The sequence below is a fragment of the Zootoca vivipara genome, chromosome 7 (genome assembly GCF_963506605.1).
Source record: "Zootoca vivipara chromosome 7, rZooViv1.1, whole genome shotgun sequence".
NCBI lineage: Eukaryota > Metazoa > Chordata > Lepidosauria > Squamata > Lacertidae > Zootoca > Zootoca vivipara.
In genome coordinates, this window is record NC_083282.1 from 8,601,895 (window position 1) to 8,626,484 (window position 24,590).

Consider the following 24,590-nt stretch of genomic DNA (forward strand, 5'->3'; position numbering starts at 1 on the left):
GTCTAAACTAACCCGCATATTCAGTCCGTATTGCAAATGCAATATGCACATCCATCTATCCAGGTCAGAATTACTTGATTGAGTTGCAGGATTATTTAGCTTTGCTGGGGTTACCAACCATAAATGGTGCGTACTATGAGAACAAAGGCCCTAGCAGCATACCTGCCAAGTTCCGGCCTGAGAAATAAGGGACTGGACCGGAAGTAGCAGACCGGACGTAGCGCTGCCACCATTTTGGAACTGGGCAGAGCATGCTCAGAAGCGACTTTTGATGCTGCTCTGCCCTGTTCCAAAATGGCCGCCGCACCAGAAGTCACGCTGCAGCCATTTTGGAACTGGGCAAAGCAGCATCAAAAGTCGCTTCTGAGCATGCTCCGCCCAGTTCCAAAATGGCCGCCGCGCCAGAATAACCCGGGGGGAAACAAAAAAAATCTGTTTTTTTCCGGCTGGGGACAGCTGGAAAAACGGGGGTTTCCTGGGCAATACAGGAGACTTGGCAGCTATGCCTAGCAGGTGTGCATTAATTAAAAACAACCACTAGATTTAGGATTAACACCAGTCATTTCTGGTTTGCACAGTCTCCATGTATAGCGTCTTTTGCCTCCAAATTATTAAATGGCCATTACCAAACCATGGTCGTGAATGACACCTACCAATACCCTGAGGGGTTGCAGCCTGTGTTGCTGCTAAAAGGGATAACAGAGAGGAAAGCTTCCCCTGCTGGTCACTGCCCGTAAAGTCCCTGAGAGAAAACGCCCCGCTATTGTCCAATAAACGGAGGATGAGGAAAGTGCAGGTAACTTGAACCAAAGGTGGCAACAGTTAATAGTTTTAAACGAGAGCAAAAAGTGATAAAATGAAAGCATTCCTCCCTGTGTTGTGGACACAAACCACTTTTGTTCTACTGCCACTTTTAGTCAAAGAGGTTTTGTGGGTTTTTGAAGCACTGCAGAAACTTGCAGATGCTGTTTACTGGAGTGATAATGATAATGATAATAATAATATATTTATACCCTGCCCATCTGGCTGGGCGTTCACAGCCACCGTGGACGCCTCCCAACAGAATATTAAAAACACGACAAAACATCACACATTAAAAACTTCCCTAAATAGCGCTGCCTTCAGATGTCTTCTAAAAGTCACATACTTCTGAGAAGGCCCTCTGCCTGGTTCCCTGTAACCTCACTTCTCACAGTGAGAGAACCGCCAGAAGGCCTTGGAGCTGGACCTCAGTGTCCGGGCTGAACGATGGGGATGGAGACGCTGCTTCAGGTATCCTGGAGGAAATCTAGGATCACTGTGTCCATCCTATGGGCACCAATGCCTGATTCGAAAACCTTTTTGCCTCCAATTATTTTTATGGGTTATTTGGGGAGCAGGATGGCTATGACGACAAGGTGGCAGAGGTTGAATTTACTCACCCACATACCTGCTTCTCACTTAGACCAACGATCCTGTCACCAACATATGCCATGCAGCTGACAAACAACTCTTCACGCTGGTGGAATGGGCCAAGCGAATCCCACATTTCTCAGACTTAACACTGGAAGACCAAGTTATCCTCCTCCGAGCAGGTATGAATCTTGGCCGCCTCATTGTGCCACTGCTGTATTTCCTTGAGGCAAGTTTTTATTAAGAGCAGAAACCCAACATCCGGAGCGCTCATGTAATGCAGATTTTACTGTTTTGCACCATTTCAGACGGCCGGTGACAACGAGATTGCATTTTAACCATTCCCTCATTTAAAAATAAATAGGGACGTGTCGAAAATGAAGAGGGCATTCTGTGGAAACCCTTGCCCCCATGAAATTAGCCACTCTGTTTTGGCAATAGGTTTTTTTTGGGGGGGGGGTTGAGAGGGGAGGGGACAGGGCAGGGGATCCTGGTTGCAAAATGGGGAGAAAATGCTGACTCATTCCACGGGCGGCCAGTCAGTATTCCTCTCACTCTGATTTGGCTTTTAAGCATCATCACATAGCTGTGTCAAATCTGTTGCGTGAATCTTCATACATGGCTTTGCTGGGGGCAAGTTACATGTGGATTCACCTTGGTTAGAAAAACGTCAGTTTCATATATATATTTTTGTAAGACAACAACTTCAATCTTCATGTGGATCATGGGATCAAACAGGTTTGCTACTGGAGTGTGAGCAATTTGGGAGAAAATGCCCTCAGCCTCTATGCAGCAAAGCAAAAAATCCAGGTGTGTTCAGTAGATGTCCGCAAATAGGTTTTTGTCTCCTGCTTCCATGCCTGGCCGTGCTCCTAAACTGCCTTGCTGATCTTGCTTCCTAATCACATTTCCCCCCACTTCCTCTTTCTGCTTCCTACTTCGTTGCCACTTCTTTATGGAGAAAGTTTAATAATCTGGCAACAGAGTTCTCGATGGCAATATTTTATTGAGTTTGGTACTGTTCCATTTACAATACACCCAGAGGCATCCATTTCTGAAAACCTGTACCACTGAGAGTATTTCTATTATTAATATTAAACTCATAGAGCTAATTTGGAGAGAAGTTTTGACACACTGATTAAGAATCCTCTATTGCAAGTTAAAAGCCTGCTCTTGATGGGGTTACAACCCTCTCGAAGAAGCAGGTATTGGTACTTGGGGGTACTCCTGGATCCTTTGCTGTCACTTGAGGCTCAGGTGGCCTCAGGGGCCTGGAGTGCCTTCCATCAGCTTCAGCTGGTGGTCCAGTTGCGCCCCTATCTGGACAGGATAGCCCAGGGGTCCCCAGACTTACCCGGCTTTGGGCTGGTGCCTGCCGTGCCGATCGTGCGGCGGGCTGGAGGGCAGGGGAGTGTGCGCCCGTGCGCATGCGCACACACAGTTACTGGCGCGGTGGCGCGTTTCCAGGTCGGAAAAATCACCGAAAATCGTTTGTGCACATGCGTATGGGCCTCCCCCGACCCGGAGGTGCACCGGAAATGACCTCTTCTGGGTCGGGAGAGGCCCATACGCATGCACACAAACAATTTTCGGTGCTTGTTCCCGATCTGGAAGTGCGCTGCCACACTGCGTGTTGTAAAAACGGGCGGCGGCAGCGGGCGGCGGAGGTAGTCGCGGGCTGGATTGGGAGGCCATTTTGGGCCGCATCTGGCCCGCGGGCCGTAGTCTGGGGACCCCTGGGATAGCCCAACGTCTGTAGTCTATGCTCTGGTAACTTCAAGGTTGGATTACTGCAATGCGTTATACCTTAGGCTGCCCTGAAGACAGCTTGAAAACTTCAGCTGGTGCAGAATTCAGCATCCAGGTTGCTCACCGGGGCAAGAGGGTTTGAGCATATTACACTGATCCTGGCCCAACTGCGCCGGCTGCCAATTAGCTTCCGGACCAAATTCAAAGTGCTGATTTAGATCTATACATCTTAAATGGCTCAGGACAGCAATACCTCAAGGACCGTCCTTGCGATCATAATCTGAGGTTCTTCCTGTGCCTCTTCTGTGCCTCTTCCGGGGGGGGGGGGGCAACACGAGAAAGGGCCTATTCTACGGTGGCTCCGCATTTGTGGGGTGCTCTCCCCAGGAAGTCTTGCCTGGTGCCTTCATTACATATCTTTAGGTGCCAGGCAAAAACATTTCTCTACAATCAGGCCTTTGACTGGTTGGACATTCTATGGTCTTTTAAACGTCTCTGTGGGAAATGAGTTATTGGTTTGCTTTTGTTTTATTATGTATTTTGTGCTGCTATTTTGTGTTTTTATGTTGTGAACCACCTTGTGATTTTCAGATGAAGGGCGGTATACCGGTAGAAATTTAAGAACTGATTAATGAACAAACAAGCAAGCAAACAAAAGCTTTCCTACGCCCAACACAAATAAATCCAGTTCACATTAAGGACTTGTAAGAGGCAAGTCCCATAAGAAGCATCTGTTTCACTCCTGTCTTCTCTTCTAGGTTGGAATGAGCTGCTGATTGCCTCTTTTTCCCATCGCTCTGTCTCTGTCCAGGATGGCATCCTGCTGGCCACAGGCTTACATGTGCAACGGAGCAGTGCGCACAGCGCCGGAGTGGGCTCCATTTTCGACAGGCATGTTTCTGAACTCTTGTTTTGACGTTTGCACTTTTCTACGTCAACGGCATCTTTGAGTCAATTTGGTGGAATAAAAAGCTCGGTTAGGAGATAGCAGAAATCATGGGGTTAAAGCCAGGGCTGTCTTAAGCATATGCGGCACTGGGGTGCAAAAATCCACCCAGCGGCAACCCCCCCCCAGTTGCCCAGTCTCAGGCGTGCAGGAGGGCGGAGGTGGCCGGCCAGCTCAGCGTCTCGCTGGCTCAGTCACCCCCGAACTCGCGACGCAAAGCTGCCCGCAGCAGAAGAGCCCGCTGCGGCGCTCTGACCGACGGGCGGGCTCTTCCCCGGACTCAACTCTCAGGCCCCGGACTCTCAGCCTGGCACCCCTGAGAGCCCAGCACCCGGGGCCCCCGCATCCCTAGCACCTATGCATAAGACGGCCCTGGTTAAGCTGACCCAAAGTTCAGAAGTAGCACTATTATCAATTTATGATGGGGTGAAAGGTTCACAGGCGATGAGGGACTTGCTCACAAATTTATTGACAGCTGCACAAATTATTATAGCCAGGAAGTGGAAGGGGCAAGCAGAATATAAAATGGAAGAATCGTACAAAGATGTTTGGGATATAGCTATGAATGATAAATTAACACGTGCCATTAAGGTAAGATGGGGAATATGCAGGAGAAATGATTTTGAAGAGATGTGATGGGTGTTCAAAGAATTTGTATTGTTAAAACAGAAAGGGGTTAAACCAGTGCAAGAGGTATTGAAATTCTGGGAGGTTGGAGAGTTATAATGGAATGGTCTTGTTGGTGGGGTGCACATTTTTATGCTTATTTATGTATGGTTAATGGGACTCGGGAGGCACTGTGGTGTAAACCACTGAACCTTGGGCTTGCTGATCAGAAGGTCAGCAGTTCGAATCCCCGGGATGGGGTGAGCTCCTGTTGTTCGGTCCCAGCTCCTGCCAACATAGCCGTTCGAAAGCAGAAATGTGTGCTGAGCTGTTATAGTTCACTTTCCTGCTAGGTCACTGCCTTTTGAAAAGGAAGAAGGGTGGTGCTTAGGAAGAGTCACTTCGTGCCTTCCAGGTGTTGTTCAACCCCACTGAGCAACACCTCCCCATTTGCCCTGTTCAGCATGGCCGACGGTCAGGAATGATGGGATAAGGCACCTGTGCCGGGAGAGATGGTGCCACTCTTTAATTCCGAAGAAGTTGAGCTTTCTGTGCTCAGAAAAGGTGGAAGAACAAGATGGAAAACACAGGATAATGATGACTGGATGATGGCACTTGTGAGGGACAGGGGATATCGCGAAGTCCCTCCCCTCCTGAGTTCAAGCCCGTCCCCGAGCAAAGGGGAAAGCAGGAAGAGTTCCGATTCCAGTGGGGAAGCAGGAAGTCGTGTCCGAGGCTCAGGCAAGGTAGAGGAGCCAGGGTCCCAGGTGGGACAGGAAGGGGCAAGTAAGGGGGGAAGACCCATCCCCCCAACTCCAGAATTACGCAGGAAGAGGAGGGGCAAGAGGATGGGTCTGCCAAAGCTTTTGTGTTGGAGAAAGACGCGCCAAAAGCCATTAGGAGGTTCTGAAACCGACTGACAACATCGCTCCGTGTAAATAGCAATGACTTGAGCACTGTAAATACGCAGCACCAATAAAAGAATAAAATGCAGAGCTGCGTAGCGTCGTTACTCTGAAGTAGTCCACTCCGGCCACTGTGACAGCAACCTCCTAATCCTTTTTGGGCTACTTTGGAGTTGCCGGGATGAGCGTGTCAGAGGCGGAGAAGTGGCGGCAGATCGCTGAGCAAGCCCAGCTAGAACTGCAACAGCTGTCGCTGCAGGCGCAGGGAGAATTGAAGGCAGCTAAAGAGGAGACTAAGAAGGTCCAGGACGACCGGCTACAACTTGCGGAACAGGTGAGAGAGCTCCAGGAAAAAGAGCAGCATTTAAGGGCGGTGGCGGTAGACCTCCAAAACAAGCTGGATGCAGAGAAAAACAAGGCGGGAGGGGCACCCCAAGTCCAAGTGCTGCCAGGAAGGAGAGCCGGGACCCTAGTAAGCAAGTTCAATGGAGACCCGAAGGAGTTTCAGGGCTTTGAGACTGAGATTGTGTATGCTCTTGAGCTGCACCACGATGAGTTCCCTGATGATGAGCACAGAGTAGCGTTTATTGTGGAGCACCTTACAGGGGCGGCCAGGGAGTGGCTAAGACCGTTAATTGCAACAAGGAATCCTTGCATGAAGAATGTCAAACTATTTCTAGAAGGTTTGAAAACGATGTATTCGTCCGATAGTCATATGGACCAGACTAAGGAGGAACTTCATAATTTACGCCAAGGAAATATGACAGTTCGCGCGTATTGGGCGAAATTCACCATGCTGGTGCACAGATTGGGGTGGGATCTGGAGTCTGCCCCAATGCAAGCGGCGTTTTACTTGGGGTTGCATGAGGAGGTGAAGGATGAGCTCTCGAGAGGTCCAAAGCCCAGTAATATGGATCAACTGAGCAAAGCGGCTCTGGCGGTGGGGGTGAGGCAGGAATCCAGATGGAGCGACAAGCAAGCAACGCGCGCAAAGCGGGCTTGGTTCCCACGGTCGCAGGAGAAGCCACTCCCTCAACAACCCTTTCAAGCCACGCCTGGGGCCAGTCAGGACCAGGAACCCATGCAGATTGATAGCGCGCGCGCGCGGGCTTTTCAAACCCCAGCGGCGCCAAGACGCAAGGAGGGAAGGGGTGGGAATTGCTTTCTCTGCAACTCCCCCCAGCATCTCGTCAGAGACTGCCCACATCGCAGGGAGTGGCAAGGAAAGGCGGGAACGGTTGTGCCCTCCCCCACTGACGCAGCACCACAGCAGGGAAACGGGAAAGCCTGGCTGCAGGAGACAAGGGGCGGCAGCCAGGCACAGTCAGCAGACAACAGCCCCAGCCCACCCACCCGCACAGAGAGGAGCAGAGCCAGCCCACCCCTCCCAGAGCAGGAGTGGTTCTAGAAGTGACGCTCACGCTCCCAAATGGCTATCCATTGACGGTCCTCGCCCTAATTGACAGTGGTGCCTCAGCCAACTTCTTCTCGAGAAACTTTGCAGAAGAGCACCAGATCCAGCTTCTGCAGCTGGATTTTCCTCTGCACGTGGCAACCATTGACGGCAGAGAGCTGCTGGGAGGGGCCATCACTCATCAAACCCCCCCCATGAGAATGACGGTTGGAAGGCACTCAGAGACACTGGCTTTCAACGTCACGACCATCTCAGACCCCCCCATCGTTTTGGGCATGAGCTGGCTGGCGCGCCACGACCCCTCCATAAGTTGGCATCAGAGATGCATCACTTTTGGATCGGACTTTTGCCTGGAACATTGCATGCAGCACCAACCAGGGGAGGGGCCTCCGATAGCCACGGTGGCCACCATGCACGTCAAAGGGGGTGAGGCGATACCCAAACCATACTGGGACCTGCAGGAGGTCTTCAGTGAAGCGGAGTCCGACCACCTGCCCCCACACAGGCCTTTTGACTGCCAGATCAACCTGGTGCCTGGGGCAACTATACCCCCAGCCAAGCTGTACGCCATGTCAGACCAGGAACTGGAGGATCTGCGCGCTTTTATCGACAAGAACCTCAAGCGGGGGTTCATCAGAGAAAGCAAGGCAGCAGGGGGCAGCCCGGTCTTCTGGGTGGACAAGAAAGACACGCAACAGCGCCGTCTTGTGGTGGATTTTAGACGGCTGAATTCGGTGACAGAGCCAGTGGCTTTCCCCATGCCCAGAGTGGATGATCTCCTGACAGCGGCACGCAGAGGCAAGATTTTCACCAAGCTAGACCTGAGGGGGGCGTACAACTTGATCAGGATCCGGGAAGGCGATGAGTGGAAAACCACGATGTTCACGCCTCTGGGCTCTTTTGAATATCTGGTGATGCCCTTCGGGTTGCAAGGGGGCTCAGCATGCTTCCAGGCCTTCATGCACCACGTCCTGGGGTCCCTACTCTTCAGGAAATGCTTGGTCTTTCTGGATGACATCCTTATTTACTCCAACGACCCAGTGCAGCACGTGAAGGACGTCAGGGAGGTGTTACAGCGCCTGAAGGAGAACCATCTGTATGTGAAGCTGGAGAAGTGCAAGTTTCACACCAAGGAGGTGGACTTCCTGGGCTACAAGCTGTCAGACAAGGGGCTGGCAATGGACAAGGACAAGGTGCAGGCCATCCTGGACTGGCACAGCCCCAGGACGCGCAAAGATGCCCAACGCCTACTAGGCTTTGCCAACTTCTACAGGAAGTTCATCAAGAACTTCTCTCGAGTTACGGCTCCCATCACTGACTGCCTGAGAGGCAAGCAGAAGTTCAGGTGGACACCAGAGGCGCAAGCAGCGTTCGAAAGCCTCAAGAGGGTGTTCGCCTCAGACCAGAACCTGTTCCACGTGGTTCAGGACGCGCCCCTACGCATTGAAACAGATGCTTCTGATAAGGCTGTGGGCGCCATTTTGTTGCAACTGGACGCCAACAGAGAGTGGAGACCCTGTGCCTTCTTCTCCAGGAAGTTGACCCAGCCCGAGCGAAACTACACAGTTTTTGATCGGGAACTTCTTGCGATCCACGCGGCGTTCCAGCACTGGAGACACTTCCTGGTGGGCGCCAAGCACCCCATCCAGGTGTGCACAGACCACAAGAACCTGGAGTTCTGGAGAACTGCCAGGGTGCTCAACCAGCGGCAGATACGGTGGGCGGAGTTCTTCTCGAACTTCAACTTCTCCATACACTACATCCCAGGAGAGCAGAATGTCAGGGCGGATGCCCTCTCCCGCAAGCCAGAGTACATGGAGGAGGAGGCGCCACCAGCCCCAAGGCACATTTTCCCCCCGTCGGCATGGTCCTGCGGAGCAGCAGTGGTGAGCGAGGCAGAACTCACAGCACTGACGGCAGCGGATGAATTTGCCAACCGCATCTTCAGAGAACTGAGAGGGGGGAGGGAGCAGGCAAAAGACTTTGCAGAACGCAGAGGGCTGCTTTTCTACAAGGGTGCGCTGTACCTACCCACCACCCAGCTTCGACGTACGGTCCTCAAGCAGATGCACGACAACCCTACAGCGGGGCATTTTGGAAGGGACAAGACCACTCACCTAGTCATGAGACACTTCTGGTGGCCAGGGGTGAGGGAAGATGTTCGAGACTATGTAAGGGGCTGTACCACCTGCCAGCGGGCGAAGGTGGTCAGAGCAGCGCCACCAGGGTTGCTGGAGCCCTTAGCCACACCACACAGGCCGTGGGAAGTGGTGTCCATGGACTTCATCACAGATCTGCCTTCGTCCAGGGGTAAGACTGCAGTGTTGGTGGTGGTGGACCTCATGTCCAAAATGTGTCACTTTATACCGTGTGCCAGGGCAGTCTCGGCAGAAGAGACAGCCAAACTGTTTGTTGATCACATTTTCAGACTGCATGGATTACCTTTAAGGGTTATTTCGGATCGTGGCCGCCAATTTGTTTCCAGGTTCTGGCGGCGGCTCATGAACCTCCTGCAGGTGGAGGTCAGCTTGTCGACGGCTAGACACCCGCAGACCAACGGACAAGCGGAGAGGGTCAACGCCATTCTGCAGCAGTACCTGAGATGCTACGTCAGCCAGCGGCAAACGGACTGGGTGGATCGCTTGCCACTAGCAGAATTTGCCTACAACAATGCAGTGCACGTCTCCACAGGGGTGTCGCCCTTTAAGGCCAATTACGGGCGCGACCTCAGATCTTTCCCAGAGAGGGAGAGGGAGGAGGAGGAGGAGGGCCCACAGGCTGAGGATTGGGCAGAGGAACTGGAGACGGTGCACCAGCAGCTCAGAGAACACTTGGAGAGGGCCAAGGAAGCGTACAAAAAGGGGGCAGATCGCCACAGGCGACAAGGGGAGGTCATCAGGGTGGGGGACAAGGTGTGGTTGTCCTCGGAGGGCCTTCCCACCAGAGGGAGGTGCAAAAAGCTGGCACCCAAATGGCTGGGCCCCTTCACGGTCACGCAACAGGTCAACCCGGTGGCATACAGGCTGGCACTGCCAGAGGACATGAGGGTGCATCCAGTGTTTCATAGATCGCTGCTGTCGCCGTACAGGGAAAGCAGCAGGCTCAGAGACAGCGAACAAACCCCCGAGGGAGGGGGGGAGAGGGAAAGCAGGGAGCAACTCAATGAGGCCACGGCCATCCTGGATTCAAGGTGGGGGGTGGGGGGCCTGGAGTACCTCATGGCATGGGAGGATGCTCCACCGTCCCAGAATGAATGGGTTCCCGCCACTCAGATACAGGAGGAATTCTTGGTGGAAGAATTTCACGCCCTCTTTCCCCACAGACCCAAGCCCTGGCACATGGAAAGGGAGGGGGAGGAGGAGGAGGCACGGGAGAACAGCTCACCATGGCGCTGGGAAGCGGAGTTTGAGGAACCAGAGGATGAGGTATGGGTGTCGCCAAGATCCACCCAGTCAGAGGAAGGAGCAGATTGGCAAAACATTTTTACCCCCACCAGCTCTGACGCCACGGACTTTTTGGGATTCCCGTCCTCCCAGGCGGAAGGGGGGGGGCTCGCAGGACTGGGGGGAGGTGTTCACACCAACGGGCTCGGAGAGCACCGAGTTTTTAGGCTTCCAGTCGTCACCGACACATGGGGGGGGCCTGGGGAGGGGTGAAGGAGAGCTTGGGAGGGGGGTGGATGTGAGGGACAGGGGATATCGCGAAGTCCCTCCCCTCCTGAGTTCAAGCCCGTCCCCGAGCAAAGGGGAAAGCAGGAAGAGTTCCGATTCCAGTGGGGAAGCAGGAAGTCGTGTCCGAGGCTCAGGCAAGGTAGAGGAGCCAGGGTCCCAGGTGGGACAGGAAGGGGCAAGTAAGGGGGGAAGACCCATCCCCCCAACTCCAGAATTACGCAGGAAGAGGAGGGGCAAGAGGATGGGTCTGCCAAAGCTTTTGTGTTGGAGAAAGACGCGCCAAAAGCCATTAGGAGGTTCTGAAAACCGACTGACAACATCGCTCCGTGTAAATAGCAATGACTTGAGCACTGTAAATACGCAGCACCAATAAAAGAATAAAATGCAGAGCTGCGTAGCGTCGTTACTCTGAAGTAGTCCACTCCGGCCACTGTGACAGCACTATATGTGTCAAGGCTCAGGGAATCCTATCCCTCCCCCAGTGGCAGCCAAAAAAAAAACAGATAACATGTAGAGTCCTTCCCATGTAATTTATTCAGAATTCACAGAGAGACAAAGGGATGTAGTCTCTATGCCAGGCATCCCCAAACGGCGGCCCTCCAAATGTTTTGGCCTACAACTCCCATGATCCCTAGCTACCGGTAACAGGACCAGTGGTCGGGGAAGATGGGAATTGTAGTCCAAAACATCTGGAGGGCCGAAGTTTGGGGATGCCTGCTCTATGCCATGATGGTGTTGCTCCACGTAAAGTCCCATAGCCCTTCGTCTTCCCTATTCTATATCAGACCTGCACCGGCTAATCTGAGCCTACTGCTCCTGAGCTCTCTGCAGGGGCAGAGGAAGGAGCTGCGGTGGGGGCGGCCTGCCCCAGGTGTCACCACTGAGGGTGTGTGTGTGTGACAAAATGCCGGGTGGCACTCAGCGTGAGGCCTGTGCACGCCCGAGCCACACGTCTCTCCTGGGAGTGACGCGGTGGCTTGGGCACCTGCAAGCTCCGCGCTGCCCCTAACGGTCTGCCCGCTGCCTCCCTCCCAGCTGTAGGGTGGCTGAGTGGGAGGAGGCAGGCAGACTCCTTGGAGGCCCCACGGAGTGTCCTGCCCCGGCTGGCCCCACCACATGGGTGGCTGACCCTGCCTCCATGGGCAGCTGGCGCCACCCCTGGACACAGGGCACGTGTGGGCACTGAGACTGTCAGCTGTCTCTCCCCTTCTTCTTCTTCTTCTTCTTCTTCTTCTTCTTCTTCTTCTTCTTCTTCTTCTTCTTCTTCTTCTTCTTCTTCTTCTTCTTCTTCTTCTTCTTCTTGCTGGTCCTCTTCCAATATCCCCCAGCTTCTGCCCTCTGCAGCCTCTGAACTGTGCCCTTCTGCAAACCACTGATCTAAATCTATACCGCCCTCCTGTTCTTGGGAAGGGTCAGGAGAAGGGGGTGTGGTCCTCACCATTCCTCCTCAGTCCAGCCCTTGACAATATGGATGCCCCTTGAAAAATGAGTGAATGAAGCCTGGCAATTCCACATTGTGGTGTGGAGGCACCTCGGACACTGAGTGCATCACTGCAGACTTTGACTCTCCAATTCCCTCTCTTGTCTCTAATACAGGGTCCTTACTGAGCTGGTATCCAAAATGAAAGACATGCAGATGGACAAATCTGAGCTGGGGTGCCTACGAGCCATTGTCCTGTTCAATCCAGGTATGTGTGGATGCCCGGGGAAGCTGGTCCAGGGTCAAATCAACTTGTGAATCAATTTAGCCCTGTGTTCTGAGCAGCGGCTTGTGGGCAGGCCTGTTCTTCCTGGTTCTCGGGAAAGGCCTTCTTGCTGCCCTCTTCTCTCAACTGCCTAGCTTTGCCATCACTCCCTCATTCATCCGTGTGGCACTGAGGTAGCCAAGTTAGTCCAGTGGCAGGAAAATACAGAAGAAGGATGGTGTTTAAAGAGAACAGATATGGAGCAATGCATGGAAAGGAATGACTGAACAACAATGGGGGTGGCAGTAAAAAAGATGAATAAAATGTGTAGGCCTCATATTGTAAGGGCGGGTACCATTTTAAGCCTGCCTAAGACCACTCTGTTTCCCTGTAATGACCATAAGGCAGTCCTTTTTGGTTTCTAGCCGGTACCACTTAGTAAGTAAAAAAGGCAAAGGACCCCTGGACGGTTAAGTCCAGTCAAAGGCAACTATGGGGTTGCGACGCTCATCTTGCTTTCAGGCCGAGGGAGCCGGTGTTTGTCCACAGACAGCTTTCTGGGTCATGTGGCCAGCAGGACTAAGCCGTTTCTGGCACAACGGGACACCGTGACGGAAACCAGAGCGCACAGAAATGCCATTTACCTTGCTGCCACAGTGGTACCTATTTATCTACTTGCACTGGCATGCTTTCACACTTCTAGGTTGGCAGGAGCTGGGACAGAGCCACGGGAGCTCACCCCATTGCAGGGATTCGAATCACTAACCTTCTGATCTGCAAGTCCAAGAGCCTCAGTGGTTTAGACCACAGTGCCACCCGCATCCACCTTTACCTTTATCACATAGTATATATTAGGGGCAGCAGTGTGTCTTCTCAGAGGTCTCTTTCAGGTAGATGGGTAATATTATTGCACTGCCTGTTTTTCCAATTAATTACGGTTTCACAGCTAACATACACCATGGACTATGATGTGATTACAGTTCACTTGGCCATTCTGCAACCTGCAGATAAGGAGTGGGCAATAGCTGTGCTGTTTTTTAATCATGACCCCCCTCCCCCGCTTCCTTGCTCTCTCACCCCATCAGATGCCAAGGGTCTGTCTAGTCCTGCAGAGGTGGAATCGCTACGTGAGAAAGTTTATGCAGCTCTGGAGGCATACACCAAACAGAAATATCCTGAGCAACCGGGAAGGTAAATAGAAAGAGGCTCAGCACCACTTAACACAGAATGCTGTTGGAAAGTGCAGAATACCAGTGATGATGCTTCTGTGTGTTTGGTTGGTTCAGAAACATTCAGAGGACGAGAGAGCCAAAAGGGACAACTCAGTAGCGGGCAACAACCTTGCTTGATCTAGATCTGGGGGGTGACCTGTATTTGGATCAGTGACAACCGGAAACCCCTTGAACATCACATTCAGTTTCCTAGAGGAAAAGTGAGACCTAAATTTATTAATTTAATAAATAAACACCCCTATATTTCTTAGATCCAGAATTGACCAAATGTGAGAAGGCAGCTGTTTCTGTTCCAACCTGTATCGATCACAATCACCGCTGCTTACTTTCTGCTGCAGTTCGGTTTCCACCAAATATGACATTCACTGGGCTCATTTCTAGGCACAGGTTCGGACTTTAAAGCTCCATGTCTGAGCACTAAACACACGCACTGTTTTCCCCAGGAAAACCTGTGTTTTACCACTGATCACAGCAAACAACAATCGGGTTTTCCCAGGGAAAGTGCCAGGACAAAAAACGGAACTTCTCAGACACAGACCTTTAAAGCCTAGATCTGTGCCTGGAAAGAAACTTATATTCATCTCAGTGGAAAGGAAGCTAATGTAAAAAAAAACCCATAAAAACAGTCACTAATTGTGCATCACTTTTGAGAAAAAGCCAACAGCAATGTGAACAAATACTGGGTTTTTTTTTCTGTTTTTGTTGGAATTATCCAACATTGCATTCGTTTATTTACTCCAGAGCAACAAGTTAGAACTGAACCAGGGTGCTGGGCATGGGTTTCAGCAGGGAAACGAGAAGTTACACAGAGCAACTTTCGATTCTGGTGAGTCAGATCAGCCACTCCCAAGTTAGCAATCTCCCTTTAAGAAGACTCCAGTCATTGCCCTCCTGTCTCTGTCAAACCTCTAGATAAGGAAATGTCAGAGGGAAAAAATAAATACAGGCTGACAGTGGAGAGCCAACTTTGGCTGTGACTTTTCTTTTGGAGCTCACCTTCTCTTTCCTTCCAGTAACCTTTGGAATAACGACGTTATCCAATTCTGCCATCTGCTGGTTAACATGCAAATGGGAAAATCATTTAAAGTTATCTTCTGTGTATTTCTCCTACGGCTTCCTCTCTCCTCGTCCACCACCCTTTTGGGGTGATTTTGGTACTGAATAGATTTAACAGGAATTGGGGCAAATGTGGTTATTTATATTGTGTATGCTGTTAATAATAATAATAATAATAATAATAATAATAATAATAATAATAATATATTATATACCCCGCCCATCTGGCTGGGTTTTCCCACACTCTAGGCGGCTTATAACAGAAAAATGAAATAAAATAATTAAACATTAAAAGCCTCCCTAAACAGGGCTGCCTTCAGATGTCTTCTAAAAATCTGGTAGCTGTTTTTCTCTTTGACATCTGATGGGAGGGCGTTCCACAGGGCAGGCACCACCACCGAGAAGGCCCTCTGCCTGGTTCCCTGCAACTTGGCTTCTCGCAGTGAGGGAACCGTCAGAAGGCCCTCGGTACTGGACCTCAGTGTCCGGGCAGAACGATGGGGGTGGAGACACTCCTTCAGGTATACTGGACCGAGGCCATTTAGGGCTTTAAAGGTCAGCACCAACACTTTGAACTGTGCTCGGAAACGTAATGGTTTTAATGTTTTGTGAGCTGCCTCTAGGCTCAAAGGGTAGAGTATTTTAAATTAACCGTGTAAAGCCCAATAGCACGGCAAAACCAACAGTACACAGCAGAGGCTATAAGATGTCCCTAAATGGTCACCCACTTGTTTTTGGGGAAAGGTGAATTTCATACCCTCCTAGAGGTCACTTGAGTGTGACAACTCTCCACCTCGTGGGTGCCCTTTTGCCATTCCATTAAAAAGCAACTTCAGGCAAGGTTCTGCTGCTGGCCGCATATGTTGGATGTGGCATAGGCAGGGCCTGGGCCACAGGTTGTAAATGCCAATGAGATTCCTATGGAGAAAAGTGGAGTTTATAAATAATGTGCATCCAAGGCGTGAAAAACTTTCAGGAGGAGATTCAGTGCCCTAGATTTGTGCCTGAAAGCAAACTCTGGTAACTAGTGTGGTGGGATACATTCATTGAGGTCCAGCGCTGAGGGCCTTCTGGCAGTTCCCTCACTGTGAAAGAAGAAGAAGAAGAAGAGTTTGGATTTGATATCACTACCCGAAGGAGTCTCAAAGCGGCTAACAATCTCCTTTCCCCTCCTCCCCCACAACAGACACCCTGTGAGGTGGGTGGGGCTGAGAGACTTCAGAGAAGTGTGACTAGTGAAAAGTGAGGTTGCAGGGAACCAGGCAGAGGGCCTTCTTGGTTGTGGCACCTGCCCTGTGGAATGCCCTCCCGTCAGATGTCAAGGAAATAAATAACTATCTGACTTTTAGAAGACATCTGAAGGCAGCCCTGTTTAGGGAAGTTTTGAATGTTTGAAGTTTTATTCTGCTTTTAATGTTCTGTTGAAAGCCGCCCAGAGTGGCTGGGGAAACCCAGCCAGATGGGCAGGGAATAATAATAATAATAATAATAATAATAATAATAATAATAATAATATAATAGATAGATAATCTTTATTGTTATTGTCCCATACAGAACAACGAAATTGGAAAAAATCTACATCAGACATTCAAAACCAACAAGCCTGCTATCCCATCCTGATTAGCCCCCCACAGACTCTGATACCCCATAATTAAATACAATATACTCCCATAAAGACTACCTTTATGGGATAGCAGGCTCGCATTTGGATAGAAACTGTTTCTCAGGCTGCTAGTCCTAGTCTTCATAACCCTGTACCTTCTTCCAGAAGGCAGAAGCTGAAAGAGATCGTTTCCGGGGTGCGCCCTATCCTGCGCTATCTCTGCAGCTTTCTTATGGCACCTGGAAGCATAGATTTGATCCAAGGTGGGAAGAGTGCACCCAGTTATTCTCTCCGCAGTCTTTACAACCCTGGACAGAATAATAATAATAATAATAATAATAATAATAATAATAATAAATTGCCAATATCCAACAGAAAGTCAGGAAGCACCTGTGTCCTCTTTAAGGCCAGCTGCATGTTAGGTACATTATGCAGTTGTCAGTCTAAGAATGCTGACCCATTTTAAGTACTAAAACAAGGATAAATGTTTTGGTGAAAGCAGGGGAGGTATCGTTTCTGAGCGAAATGAAGTTTAGTTTCTTTTCCTTCATCTTCCTGCAATCTGCAGTGGATTTAAAGCTAAAATGAAAAACCAAGACTAGAGACCATCACACAACCTGCTTCCTCCTTGTTTCATTGGCATTTTATTGATATGGTGCCTTTCTATATATATCCCGCTCAGAGCTGTTTACACACACACACACACACACACACACACACACACACACACACACACACACGTCACATATCACAATATCAAGACATTTTCAAAAGTAATAATAATCAGCATTAAACAATTCAAAAACCAAATTTAATAGTAATAATAATCAGCATTGAACAATTCAAAAACCAAATTTAATTTGGTAATAGTAATAATAATCAGCATTAAACAATTCAAAAACCAAATTTAATTCCATCAGAGTTTAGCTATATCCTAGTTACAAGTAGGTAGCCATGTTGGTCTGCTGTAGTCGAAACAAAATAAAAAAATTCCTTCCAGTATGCACACGAAAGCTCATACCAATGACAAAGTTCGTTGGTCTCTAAGGTGCTACTGGAAGGAATAGCTACATCCTCTTCTGTGGGTGCTTGAGGTGCACAGGGGAAGCAGGCAGTATCTGGAGAAGTTGGGTCACCGTAGTCAAGGTCACATCAAGCAGATAAAGCTTGGTCAAGCTCTCTTAGGCAGCGGGTGTGGAAGACCAGGACCTTGGATAGCTCCAAATGAGCCCTGCTGAGGAGCTTCCGGAGAGCTACGATGGAGAATGGCTGGATTCCATCACCGCCATAAGTTCTGGAATCAGAGGCTGAGATGGGAGTAATCAGCCTCCCTACATTCCCCGGGCTTGAGAGTGGCAGCTCACCCACAGATCGCCCAACACCTGGCCCCAAATTCAGAAGGATGGAGGGGCTGGGGGCACTGGATGGAAAGCCCAAAACATTTCTTGGCAACTCTCCAAAGTCGCCTCCATTTAGCAGCAAGCTTCCAATTCTTAAGATGAAAAATTGGATTTAAGTTTTGGACATGATCTGAGTGATGGGGGAGAAACTACTCTGCTAATTAATTCAGCCACTGAGGTGCTAAAAAGGATTTGAACGGAAGAAGGATTAACATCTACATAGACTTGGTATGTTGGAACTGAAAGGGTGGGGGTGAGCCTCCTTTCTTATTATATTTCTGCCGATTATTTATAGCAAGCGAGACTGGAGAGGTGGTGTATTTGGTGATATAAAGGTATAAGGTAAAGGGACCCCTGACCGTTAGGTCCAGTCGTGACCGACTCTGGGGTTGCACGCTCATCTCGCATTATTGGCGTATAGCTTCCAGGTCATGTGGCCAGCATGACAAAGCCGCTTCTGGCAAACCAGAGCAGCACATGGAAACGCCGTTTACCTTCCCGCTGTAGCGGTTCCTATTTATCTACTTGCATTTTGACGTGCTTTCGAACTGCTAGGTTGGCAGGAGCTGGGACCAAGCAACGGGAGCTCACCCCATCACAGGGATTCGAACCGCCAACCTTCTGATCAGCAAGCCCTAGGCTCAGTGATTTAACCCACAGCGCCACCTGGGTCCCTATTTGGTGATATAATATGACTCTAATAATCATTAACTGTGTGGAAATAACAATTATTCAAAAGTGGAAAACCAAGTTTAAAGTATTCGGCTGCAGGTATATTTGGAAGAGGATAAAGAGTTTCCCAACTTTGATCTGGAGAATGACTAGAGAGACGCCAAAAAAACTTCGGAAGTTTGCCTGGAATTAGAAGTGGAATGACGAAGCTCCAATTAACCGAGCGACCATGACCGGAAGTAGATCAGCTTGTCGAATTAAATGCACCGCCTTAGGGGATAGGTGCCTTTTAATATCTTAATATTTGCATTCCCAGTTTTATATGGCAAAACCTTCCCTGGACAGGTTAACCATTTGAAGGACAGCTGGTCTTAAAAGCATTGGGCAGATGCCTTGATTTGATTTTTATCTGGACTGACTTGGCTGCTGCCCAAGGTGAGAAGATTTTTGGACTGGCTTGGCGGAAACATCATTTTGTGAAGAGATATCGTGAACATACAGAGGGAACTCTGGATGTAAATTCCACACAGAATATATTGTTTTGTTTTATCTCGCTTGTTTGAGAAACTCGGAGGCTGTGAAAAGCAATGAGGATTAACATCGGAATGATTTATGGGAACTATCGCAGAAATTATGAAAGCAGTGGAAGTATGAGATGATCAGAACCCCCCCCCCCCGACCTCAGAACATAGGAAGATACCTCCAATTTTTTAAATAATTTGGCATAATATTTGGACTGATTATTATTTGGACTACCTGCCCACGGACTGTCTCGCCAGAGTAGTGCATGCTCTAGTTATCTCTCGCTTGGACTACTGCAATGCGCTCTACGTGGGGCTATCTTTGAAGGTGACCCGGAAACTACAACTAATCCAGAATGCGGCAGCTAGACTGGTGACTGGGAGCGGCCGCCGAGACCACATACCTACATTGGCTCCCAGTACGTTTCCGAGCACAATTCAAAGTGTTGGTGTTGACCTTTAAAGCCCTAAACGGCCTCGGTCCAGTATACCTGAAGGAGCGTCTCCACCCCCATCGTTCTGCCTGGACACTGAGGTCCAGCGCTGAGGGTCTTCTGGCGGTTCCCTTGCTATGAGAAGCCAAGTTACAGGGAACCAGGCAGAGGGCCTTCTCGGTAGTGGCACCCACCCTGTGGAATGCCCTCCATTACCAGACCTTCAGAAGGCATCTCATGGCAGCCCTGTTTAGGGAAGCTTTTAATGTTTGATTTCTGTATTTTAATGTTTTGTTGGAAGCCGCCCAGAGTGGCTGGGGGAACCTGGCCAGATGGGCGGGGTATAAATAAGAAATTATTATTATTGAATAATATGTATAATTTGGAATATTTAATATGATTGGATAGGATTGTTGAAGTGGAAAATTTAATAAATAGTATTTTTTAAAAAAACCAAACCAAACCAAAACAAGCCCTGCTAGCTAAAGCTCTCTCCTACTGTAGTTGCAGGAAGCTGTGATATTGGCTGGGAAATACAGCCAACTGTAGGTTAACAAGACCCGTACTGTGGTTGGTTCCACATCCCCAGAGGAGTTGGCTGGGTTGTTAAAAGGCTCTTGCCTGATTTTACCGTTGCATAGCTGCCAAGTCTCCCGTTTTCCCCAGGAAATCCCCGTTTTTCCAGCTGTTCCTAGCTGAAAAAACTGATTTTTTTGTTTTTCCCCGGTTTATTCTGGTGCAGCGGCCATTTTGGAACTGGGTGAAGCATGCTCAGAAGCGACTTTTGATGCTGCTCTGCCCAGTTCCAAAATGGCTGCAGTGCGACTTCTGGCACGACGGCCATTTTGGAACTGGGCAAAGCAACATCAAAAGTCACTTCTGAGCATGCTCTGCCCAGTTCCAAAATGGCGGCAGCGCTACTTCTGGCCTGCTATTTCTGGCCCGGTCCCTTATTTCTCTGACAGCAACTTGGCAGGTATGCAGTTGGTGTGCCCTGCAAGGCTGGGGAACTGGAGATAAGGCGACTGGTGCAACCTACAAGTCCAAGGATAGTGCCAAGGCTGTGTCTGGGAGGTCCCAGACTAGCAAGAAGAGGCCTGAACCTCCTCTGCATCTCACTGCAAGATCCACGATTGTGAATCTTGGCAAGCTAATGCAATAATTAATCCAGAACCACAACATATATATATATATATAAAACCAGGGGGCAGTTTTCAGCTAACATATTCTGTCAGCGCAAGGGCTTCTGTGCAATGATACTTTCCCCCTCCTCTCCCTGCCCCCAAATCTGCTCTGTGAAATCCAGGCAGAACACGTTGTTGTGCAAGCCGAACCTCTCACACTGACAGAGCACATTGCTTAGCACAACATTGGACACTGCAACATTTTCCGACATTAGACCCCATTGTTAAAACCGTGTTTATGGAAGACAATCTTACTCGGCTACGAGTGATCGCCAAAGAAGGAGGAGGACACTGTAGCACAGAACACAATTCATAATAACAGTTAAATGACGACAATCCATACAAACAGTTCACAAAGCACAGCCAGACATTGGAGCAGGGCAGCGACAGAGATTCATGCTCTGCTACCGGGGGGCGGAGAGCAGGCACGCTGCCTCCAGTGATGTGGCGCGCCGTGCGTGTTTTGGGGGCGGGGCGGGCAGCGGTGATGGCGCCCCTGGGATTGCGTCGCTCGGGGCGCACCGCCCCAACCGCCCCTATCTTCCTACGCCCCTGGAGCAGGGGGCGGCAAGGCTTACCAGGCATGGGCCGGATCACTCCCATGGTGATCCTCCATGGGCCGGACCAGCGCAGCGCGACGCCAGAAATCATGTCTGTGCATGTCTGCAGCTCTGGAAATTGCTTCTGCACATGCCCAGACGCAAAAAATCGCGCCTGTGCAGAAGCCATTTCCGGCACTGTGGACATGCGCAGAAGTGATTTCCAGAGCCGCGTACATGCACAGACATGATTTCTGGCGTCGCACTGCGCAGAAGCGATTTCCAGCACTGTGGACATGTACAGAAGTGATTTCCGGAGTCTGGGCATGCACAGAAGCAATTTCCAGAGCTGCGGAAGTGAGTCCCCGTGCCGTGCTGGTTTAGTGCAGCACGCGGAGACTTGCTAAGTAGGCTGCTCCATTCAGGGGCTGGTTAAACAGCCTTCGTGGGCCATAGCTGCCAAGTTTTCCCTTTTCTCGCGAGGAAGCCTATTCAGCATAAGGGAAAATCCCTTTAAAAAAGGGATAACTTGGCAGCTATGTCGTGGGCCGTTTTCCAGCCCATGGGCCTTCGGTTGCCGACCCCTGCATTAGAGCAACTGGCAGGCTTGCCGTTAATGGCAAAGCATCTCCACTAGCAATGTCGGGCTGGGAAGGTGCTGGCTTTAACCACCTGTCCTGTGTATGGATCACTTCTGCGCATAGCAAAGGGAAGAGGGAGGCAGCACTCCAAATCTTACCGAGCTTCAAGAAGGCCTGTGATGTGGAAAAGGCACTTTCCTGCATGTGTGTAGTCAATGTGTGGATTGGAACATTAGATTACACCGGCTGCATTAACCTGCACCTTGGGTGACACTGAGAGTAATAGCCAGCAAAGTTCATGGAAGGAGCTTCCATTTCCATGAATTTGTGCCTACACGAAATGCTCACCTGAAGAGTATTGGTAAAGTGAATCATAGATGAAACAGGGCAGCAAGCAGGAAAGCCCTTTTGGGCAAAAGAAATTCTTGCAGAGCAGGAGTTTGGGCTAGATAACGCCTAGGGTCCCTCCCAACTCTACAGTTCTAATATTCTCTCTCTCTCTCTTTTTAAATAATTTTTATTAGAATTTTTCAGAATACAAAGAAAAAGACACAAAAAGAAAACACTACAATAACAACACTAAAAAGAAAATAAACACACAAAATCAAATTACTTATTCCTTATTCCTTCACATTATATATGGGGACCCCCTCGGGTTCCCGTCCACTGCGGTTCTTTGGCAAACTTATATTTTTAGCAATTTCTAAACCATTTTAATCACCTTATGTAGACTTATTTTACTCCTTTCACTTAACATATTCATACATTCCACAGTTTATTTTTAACCTAATTCTGATCTTAATATGTTACTTTTACATATTTTTTAAAATATAACTTAAAATCTTTCCATTCTTCTTCTGTCGCTTCTTCCCCGCGGTTGCGGATTCTTCCGGTCATCTCAGCCAGTTCCATAAACTCCATCATCTTCATCTGCCTACAGTTCTAAGATTCTCACCCACCCGTGGCAGAAGACTAAGCCCTGGCCTTTGGGATTGAACCAAACAGCCCTGAAAGAGGCTTAGTGTGAATTGCATTAGAGTGTCTTTGGTAGGACAAAATGAATCCTTGCTGAGCCTTATATTTCAAAGATGCCATATTCGCAGCCAGCAACAGGCCTGCAGATATCGGCAGATATTTACCCCTAATGTGGGCTATAATTTAAGGGATGTTACTTTTTGGCTTATACTTTCTAGCTTTGCTGTAATTAGCGTGCATTATAATGTAGTAATGTAGTTCAAAGGGAAGCCTAAAATGCTGAAACAGCTGTTTCTGTCCACAATTTTAATCATGTATGCTGGCACTGTGTGTGTGTGTTGTGGGTATCAAAACTCGTGGCGTCCAAAGTTCCAAGCAACACATTTGACTTCAGTGGATGTGGGCCCCCAGGTGCAGGAAGAGCCTTGCACAAGGCCCTACTTCAGATCCAGCGAATGAGGTGGAGCTCTTTCTTTTGCATGTGTAGACCTTTTAACCACCCGCAGATAAATTCAGACAAGGCTCAAATTTTGTTTTGTTTTTTGGCAGAATTTAGGCCACAACTTTATTGATTACAATCAAGTGAGTGGTTGCATAGGCTCTGGTTCAACTAGCTCCCTGCACCCTTGCAGGCAGCGCTGACCCAGGGCACACCATAGGTCAGCCTTGGGCGAACACCCGGCATAGTGGAAAGTGGGGTCAAGCCAGTCCACCAGCCAGATGCCCCACCTTGGACTCTGGCTCAGGGCACACAACCCCTCTCAGGGTTGACTAACCAAGAGTCCCAGGATTCCTTTAACGGAATACCCATCGCATAGGGTGGCCAGACCGCTCTGCCACCCCTATCACCTGAACCAGAGCCTACCCACAACCTTACAAGTTGTGAGGATTTGCTACGCAGTAGGCGAGACCCAAATGGCGCCAGCCAATCAGCCAAGTGGGGAAAATTCCTGCCGTGCCCCTGTCCCAACGACAGACGACACATGACGGCATAGCAAGGTCATGTGTGCAAGCCCTAAATATAGGGAGAGGTGGGCAGGTGTTCCGATGCACTGGCCCCAAAGAGGCAGCTCAGGGGCTTAAATAGAGGTCCCTTGATAGAATTTAGCTAGCATCCCATTGGTCTGATTGCACCCAGCATTGAGGGACCTCCAATAGGGTGTTGTGGCCATCCAAACGTTCCCACTCATAACACAGGGTCTGGTTGCCAGGTCGCACCGCAACATGTGCCCTCTTGTTAGGGAGGACCCAATTCGTCTCTCAACAGAGTATACCGTGTTTCTCCAAAAATAAGTCACCGTCTTATATTTATTTTTCCTCAAAAAAACACACGGTGGCTTATTTTCAGGGGATGCCTTTTTTATATTAAGTATGGTACAGTTTAACCTACAAGGTTAAACTGCCTATCACTATGGCTTATTTTCGGAGTATGGCATATTTTCGGAGTATGGCTTATTTTCGGAGAAACACGGTACCCCTTGGCATTTCCTGATTGTCATTAACTTCAGGTTTTCTATATCTCTGGTACCTTCAGGTTTGCCAAGCTCCTCCTGAGGCTGCCGGCCTTGCGATCTATCGGCCTGAAATGCCTGGAGCACCTCTTCTTCTTCAAGCTGATCGGGGACACCCCCATCGACACTTTTCTCATGGAAATGCTGGAGACACCCCTGCAGATTACTTGACCCTGAAAATGGATTGAGGAGGTGTAGAAACGAAGGAGGGGACAGAGAGGTTGAAGGCTGATGATGGTTTCCACTTAGGAGGGTGTGGTCCTGGTCTACTTGTGTCCGTTCCCATTCAGGGTGTGTGGGGGGGGAGTAATAAGGGGATGGTGGCACCTCTGTGAGCATTTAGTGTCCAAAAGACAGGATTCTATGTGGCTGCGGCTATGTTGCTTTTACCCCTGGCTGGCAGCATGGTGGGCCTGTCCTATAGCTTGTCGGTAACAAAACGGTGCCACCTGTACAAATAAATGAGTTTAAATTATTTTTTCACTTCCAATAAAAACGAGAAATAAAATAATAT

At 49.5% G+C, this 24,590-nt stretch overlaps 1 protein-coding gene across 3 annotated transcripts in view; it reads left to right on the plus strand.

The window, feature by feature from the left end:
• Positions 1-24,590, plus strand: part of RXRG (retinoid X receptor gamma) — a 95,755-nt gene extending 71,165 nt beyond the window's left edge. For all 3 annotated transcript variants that reach the window (XM_035123681.2, XM_035123682.2, XM_060276636.1), the window contains 5 exons: positions 1,445-1,574; positions 3,900-4,032; positions 12,280-12,371; positions 13,454-13,559; positions 24,100-24,590. In XM_035123681.2, the coding sequence (XP_034979572.1) occupies positions 1,445-1,574; positions 3,900-4,032; positions 12,280-12,371; positions 13,454-13,559; positions 24,100-24,247 (609 nt within the window). In that variant the 3' untranslated portion in view covers positions 24,248-24,590. The remainder of the gene's footprint in view (positions 1-1,444; positions 1,575-3,899; positions 4,033-12,279; positions 12,372-13,453; positions 13,560-24,099) is intronic.